Genomic DNA, 7355 nt, shown 5'->3' on the forward strand with positions numbered 1-7355 from the left:
TAAGCTTAGTGTTCTGTCTTGGTGGTTTCCAGCCTGTAATTCATGTAGGCTAGTCAGGGGAGGAGTCCATGTTACACGTCACGAGCTGACTTTGGGTAACTAAGAATACTGTTAATGTTACAGCTTGGTTGATCTGCTGACTAGCTACCGCCGACAGGGGAGATTTCTTCATTCTCCCTTTCCTACTATGAGCCATCTTGCAAAGTTAAATTGAAGAATAAACTACGCTTTAAAAAAATCGGGGGTTTTGCTGGTCTGTCTCCTTGAGCAGTCAGACAGTACTATTGCCAGCACAAGGAGGGGACTGGGAATGTGTACGTGGGGGTGAAGGAGGAGTGAAGCCTCCCTTTGATAGCAGCCAGCGGTTACATTGCCTCAGCCTTAACATTGGTTAAAACAGCTAAAAGGACAAAAAGAAAAGTGAAATCTACTGCTATGCTTTATGACACACATACCTATTAGAGTTTTGTCATTTTGGTTATGGAAAGTATTTCTTTAAACTGGAACAGAAATAATTAATGTGTCAATCTTTCCTCTTTCAAACAGGGAGCAACAGCTTTATATGGCTCATGTCTGACAACATGCACCACCAGTGGCTGCTGCTAGCTGCATGCTTTTGGGTGATATTCATGTTCATGGTTGCTAGCAAGTTTATCACATTGACTTTTAAAGACCCAGATGGTAAGTTCAACTTCAATGTTTGGTATGAAACAGAAAATTGAGTAGTGCTTCACAAAAATACTCTCTGTGCAAAGTAATTCTCAGCATATTACCACTTCTTCAGTAGGATTGAGAACAGAATAACTGATTTTCTAGACGTGACAGTGCTGATACTCAGTTTCTGCTTTTCTTGGTAGAAGTCTGCAAAACTAACAGAATGTCTTTTTTTGTGGTGGTTGAGAACTGAGGGGCTCATGTTTGACAGTACTGTCTTGTGAGGTCCGCTTTTTCAAATACACTCAGTTTCAGTGTCTTGATCTGCTAGGAGTAGAAGTCACATGTAAAACAACGGAGTCCAACTACCTGTTGGTAGGACAGGAGATTCCCAAGTAATTAAAGAGTTCATTTCACATGATACTTATTTCTGTCCTCTTGTGACTGCTTGTCCTGTGGCTGCAGTATTATGTAAAACTTGTGGAAAGTTTTATTTCATTTGCAATGCACTTAGCTTAGCCACCTCTGCCCTGCTTCTTGCATTCCGCTTTATCCTCTGCTGTTTGACTGACAAACAGCTTATAGGCTTTTGCATAGCTTAAGTAGCCCAGATGGTATTAAGCTGATGAGGAATTTAAGCCATTCAATGACACTACACAGCATGTTACAGTTTTCTGTCTGCTGAGGAGCTACTGTTACAAAGCCATCCTACAGAGAGCTTAGGGTGAAGGTGATGACATGACTTACAGTCCTAAGAGATCTGTATTCCTGCATCTTCCTGAGATATGCAGAAAATGCGTAACTTTTGAAGCACTGACATCACTAGTGCCATTTGTTTCAATGACTTGATAGTGGGTAAATAAATTAGGTGTACCTTTTTAAATAGTATACCTCTGCGTGGAGATTTATTCAGCAAGTCTTACAGATGAGAACTGTACACTAACATAGCTTTCCTTGGTCCCAGATGTTTTTGAGGCCTAGTACATCTGCAAATAAGCTGGTCTTAAGTTAGGTAGTTAAATCTTCCGGTATTTCATTGTATGCCAGCTCTTGTTTACCAGTTCACATATTTTTTGAGTGGTTCTTTCCATCAGAATTTGTCAGGAGGATTACTTTTTATTATCTTGGCTTGCTAGTTTTTCTCTTTTTTTTTTTCCTCTTTTTTTTTTTTTTTTTTCTATGCTGAATCTTCCTTCCCCTTTGAATAGTTCTCTGAGCAGAAGATTGTATAATTTCTTAAGCTCCAGTCCTGCAAAGGCATGACTGTGGTTAAGTGTATGTATGTGTTGGACATACCACTGTTTGTACTGGGACTAATGAAAGGAAGTGATTTGAATATACCAACAGAATTTTGGAGAAAGTCTGAACAGGATGGCCAATCCTGGAGGAACTCTTCTAGACTTAATAGAATATGACTTGTCAGAAAATTTCCTTATTTGGATGCGTCTACTTAGAAGCTAGGACAAAACCAGCAGATGCCTAATGTTCTTTTGTTTAAGCCTTCTATTGATGTCTTGGGTGCATGAGCAATAGGAACTTAATGAGAAGGAGCAAGTTTCTGTCCATCATCTCTAGTAGCATCTGCAGGCATGCTTTTACTCGGTGATCACGAGAGATACTTTAACTGCTCTTTCACTGAGTCAGTTTACTTTGATTTTACAAAAGGATACTGTGAAGTAAGTCTGCACAAAAATGTTTATTGTAGCTGATTGCTTGGATGCTTACATTGTTTTCAGCTTTAACTTGCTTTTTCATGCATGCCCTTTGCTAAAATCCAGTGTAGGCAGAGTACTCCCTTAAGAAAAGGACATAGGCAGTACACACGTTTTCTCGACCATAGAACAGTAAGCCACTGTGGATGCAGGCAAAGAAAGTTTATGCATAGAAGAAAATATATGAAGGGAAAAGTAGCCCAATGTGGATAGAAATACATTTTCAGGGAGAAATCATGTTCTTGTTTTGTGGTTAGGGAAAGCTGCTTCAAATTATTTTTTTGATCTTTCTGCATCATGTAAAGTAAAGCTACAGCCTTGTGTTATTTTTCAGTTTTCCTGTAGCATGCCAATTTCAAAAGATGCTTCTTCCCTTGCATACTTTAATTTGGTCTCAAACTATTAGCTGTCCTAAAATCATTAAAAAAGAACGAGAGTATCAGCTGAGTTTGTTCTTTCGTTGTGACAGTCTCTGAAGAAGGCCATCTGTCCAGTAACAAAGGAAGAGGGGATTTTGTATTTATTGATTAGAGGTTGGAGGTGTTTACTTAGAGCACGAAAGAAATGAAAGGTGGTCCTTAATGACACTTTTCTTCTAGTAATGTCTAAGAGTTTACAACAGAAGAAACCTATCTACTAATATGAGCAGAGGGAGAAACCTGATAGGTTAAGTTTTTTATTTGGACATGCTTTGGGAAGTTAATTGAAAAATAAAAGTATCATACTGTCAAGTCCATATAGTTATACTCAGTTGTCCACCACTTGTGATATTTGGATTTATGATTTCTATGTCTCTTTGCAGTTTGTTTGTAAAAGACCAAAATAAAAGATAATGGACATATTTCTGATAAAACTCAACTGAAGTTACATCCAAAATTCCCACAGAGTACATCCTTTAAAATATTCATAGTTTGTCTCATGTCTTGTCTAGTACCTTCCTGTTTGGAAACAAATCCTAAGGTTTTGTAAGCTTCATATAGAAAGTGATGTTCAGTTGTATTAGTCGTAAAGCAGAAATAGTTGGCCCCCCCCCTTCTATAATACTCTTATCTCTCTTCCTTCTTTAGGCTATGGTGCCAAGCAAGAGCCATTGATACTGACAGCTGTGACAAAAGTGGAGGAGGTACATGTGCCAGAGGAAAAACATTGGCCTGAAGAATTCCAGGTGCATACTGTTGAGATAAGGGTTGTATTAAAGAATGGGAGAAAAGAAGAGATTAAGTAAGGGCTTCCTGTTGTTAAAAGGAATTGCTAGGTGGGAATTATTTATTCAGACTGTTCTATTAAGGTAGAGCAAACAGAATTCATTTTAGCTTCACAAAGCTAGTTTGTTACGGTAACCTGCTGTCTTGTTTCATCTGAATGATTCAACTTAATGTGTTTCCATTTCTAGGAGAAAATCATTACAGTACTCCTTTATCAAGTCAGGGCAGTCATTTTTGCTAGCCTTTTTAATATAATGGCCCAATTTTGGCTTATTTGTGTTCTGCCTTGCCGTAGCCATCAGGTTTGTGGCTCTTGAGGGCAAGCCTGTGTCTTGTCTATTCTCTTAGTTCTCTGCCCATTCTCTCTGATTCTTTTTATCAGTCTCCATTTCTTTTTCATGTTCGGTGCTCTTTGTGCTTCACATCTCAGCATTTTTCCAAAGTAGAACACGAACACAATAGTATTCAATACCAGTTGATCCTTTAGATGCATAGTTCTGTGCTTTCAGCAATAAAGCAGAACAAATGTGGTACTTGCTAACTTACGAAGAAACTCTGAAAATCCCTTATGCAAATGTGAATTTGAGACTAGTTGCACAGTTGACTAAGGCCAATTTTTTTCCATTGGTTACGTAAGTCATTTTAGGTTTAAAGTATTTTTGTGACGCAGCATGGAATGTAGGTTTCGGTATAAACATGACACTTTGTTTTCCTATGTAAAAAACCTGAAATTTAAGTTATCCCCAAAATACTTGGAAGAAACACTTTGTTAAGTGGAAGGCTGTCATATCTGTGTAGTGAGTTTTAGTATCTTCCTTTACTTATATGGAAGGGGATAATAAGGTTTCTGGATCTAAAACTATTCCCTCTTGACAGCGTGAAATGCAGAATAATAATATTAATCCTGGTTGCATGCAAAAGGAATTGTTTTGACAGATAAGCAGTGTGTCAGGATGTTCAGATTACATTCTGACCAGGAGATACTGGAGGAGAATAACAAACAGAAAAAGCAGAACAGCATTATTTTATTTTATTTTTTTTTTTCCTCATGGAGGATTGGGACAAAAAGTAAAATAATTCCTTTTTCATGTGTAGCTTGGACACTGTACCTAAAATCATAGAATCACAGAATGGTTTGTAGATCATCTAGCTCAACCCCCCTGCCATGGGCAGGGGCATTTTTCTCTACATCAGGTTGCTCAAAGCCTTATCGAACCTGGCGTTGAATGTTTCCAGGGATGGGGCATCCACAGCTTCCATGGACAACCTGTTCCAGTGCCTCACCACCCTCATTGTAAAAAAATTCTTCCTTATATCTAATCTAAACCTACCCTCTTTCAGTTTAAAACCATTACCCCTTGTCCTCTTGCTATAGGCCCTGCTAAAGAGTCTCTCTCTGTCTTTCTTATAAACCCCCTTTAAGGATTGAAAGGCCACAATAAGGTCTCTCCAGGCCCTTCTCTTTTACTGGCTGAACAACCCCAACTCTCTTAGGCTTTCTTCATAGCAGAGGTGTTCCAGCCCTCTGACCATTTTGATGGCCCTCTTCTGGACCTCCTCCAACAGGTCCATGTCTTTCCTGTACTGGGGACCCCAGAGTTGGATGCAGTAGTACAGGTGGTTTCTCATGAGAGCAGAGTAGAGGGGCAGAATCACCTCCCTCGTCCTGCTGGCCATGTTTTTTTTTTGTTTGTTTTTTGTTTTTTACGCAGCCCAGGATATGATTGGCTTTCTGGGCTGTAACACGCATTGCTGGCACATACCCAATTTTTCACTTGTCAGTATCCCCAAGTCCTACTCTGCAAGGCTGCTCTCAATCAGTACATCCCCCTAGTCTGTATTGATATTGGGGATTGCCAACTGAGTAAATAAATTAGTGGAAGGGGGAATATTTGTCAGGAGAAATTAAAAATTTCCTGTTACCTGTTAATCAGACAAACTCCTTTGTCCTCTCTCCCCACTAATGGTGAGGAAGAGGTAGTTGTGGTTCCTGTCTTAGTCTCAGAAAAATGAGACATACCAAACAGTTAATCCATTTTTGGGGACAGGAATCTTGCCTACTTCTCTCACTTGCCACAGTAAGTGCTGATGCTCATTGTGTGAATTTTGTCCACTTAATTTTGTTGCAGCTTGGTTAAATGGAAACACTGAATGCCTACAGGTGCTAGAAACCAACAGAAGAACTTTTATCCTAAATTCTTCTTTCCCAGCCAGATGGATCAGCATCCCTAAGCCCCATCTTCTCAGAGGTTAAAGCTTACTTTCTGTTGAAAATCCTGTCCCAACCCATCAGAAGCTTTCTTGCTTGCTGTTGAAGCTTTATGGGAGTTCCAGTACTTGGTCAAGGCATGTTGTATCCACACAGATAAGACCCTGCTGCTCTTCAGCAGACTTAAATTGTTTTATGGAAAAGCTCTTAGTACTGTCTACTACTATGTAGTGAGTTAAGAGTTGAACTAATGTGTACAGCAGCAGCACAGGAAGGAAACTGTGTGCTACTCCTTTAGTTAATACATAGCAGTGTTTTAATCATTAATTTAGGAGTCATTAGGATGCATGGTTTGGGGATTTTTAGACTTTAGAATTTAATCTGAAAACTAAATTCTTGCACTCTTTTTTTTTTTTCTTTCCCCTCTCCATTTCATAAAGCCAACTGGAAAAGCTTTTTCTGGAAATCTGATCCGCCAACCCCTGGTTCATATGGAAAGACTTGAGCTTCTCAGGAATGTCTGCAGAGACACTGCATTGAGAAATCTCTCTCACACTGCTGTTTCCAAATTCGTCTTGGACCGGATATTTGTGTGTGACAAGCACAAGATCCTGTTTTGTCAGACGCCAAAAGTGGGCAACACTCAGTGGAAAAAAGTCTTGATCGTTTTAAATGGTATCTGCTCTGCTGTGGGTGTGTGGTTTTCTTTGAGGAGAAGGAAAGAACAGAATTGGTCAAACTGGGACAACACAAAAATGGATTCTTTTTGCTTTTCTGTACACTGATAGTTAATTTCAGCCTTTCATTCTTCACTGTTACTTCTAGCCCTTTCAAAACATCCCTTTTAAAGAAAATAAACCTGTTCTTTCTGTGAAAATAAATATTGTTATTGCTTGGCTCAGAAGTGTTTTGAGTCATGAAAGAGTACCCATATGCATGTGGTAGGTAGATTTGTTAGCTTTGAAGGGGTGGCACTAGTTTTTAGAATTTGAAACAAGTAAATTACAAGGTGTCATAATTCCCTAAGAAACAATAATATAAAATTTCTGACTTGGAGCCACTGACTTTTAGCTAGGGTTTTTTTAGCCATGAAGAAAGCTAGTTAAAACTTGGCAGCTGCTGTTGATCCCTACTGTTGATCCCTATCTTGTGTGTGTGCTATCAGTGAGCCATTGTAGGAGTTAGAAAGATTCTGAGGTGCTTAATGTTATAGTTTGGTCAACAAAGGTATGTTACAAAAGGCTGTAAAAGAAGGAGTAAACGGACTAGTGTGTTTGAATAACTATCTACGAGGTCAACACTGCCTGTCTATATGTAGCCTACCATCCCCTTCTAGGAGCCTGATATGTCAATAAAAATAACTCGTTTCCTCAGGCTTTTCTACTGAACCACTACCTGCACACAGAAACTTAACTTGGTCGTATTTAACATAACACACCTTTGTTTGACATGATAGAAAATTGTTTCTGTGTAAACACTGGTCTCTTCTGCCTTGAGCTCTCAGTGTACTAGTATCTGCTTATGAAGGCTACCACTGCAGTTAACCTAACTTTCTCCTCTTTTTGTAGTTCAGCA

At 39.1% G+C, this 7355-nt stretch overlaps 1 protein-coding gene across 1 annotated transcript in view; it reads left to right on the top strand.

Moving 5' to 3' along the window:
* The first annotated feature begins 447 nt into the window (after positions 1-447).
* Positions 448-7355, top strand: part of CHST10 (carbohydrate sulfotransferase 10) — an 11621-nt gene continuing 4713 nt past the window's right edge. The window contains exons 1-3 of the mRNA XM_009883083.1: positions 448-681; positions 3434-3531; positions 6221-6455. Of these exons, the coding sequence (XP_009881385.1) occupies positions 519-681; positions 3434-3531; positions 6221-6455 (496 nt within the window). The 5' untranslated portion in view covers positions 448-518. The remainder of the gene's footprint in view (positions 682-3433; positions 3532-6220; positions 6456-7355) is intronic.

The sequence above is a fragment of the Charadrius vociferus genome, unplaced genomic scaffold (genome assembly GCF_000708025.1).
Source record: "Charadrius vociferus isolate BGI_N301 unplaced genomic scaffold, ASM70802v2 scaffold92, whole genome shotgun sequence".
NCBI lineage: Eukaryota > Metazoa > Chordata > Aves > Charadriiformes > Charadriidae > Charadrius > Charadrius vociferus.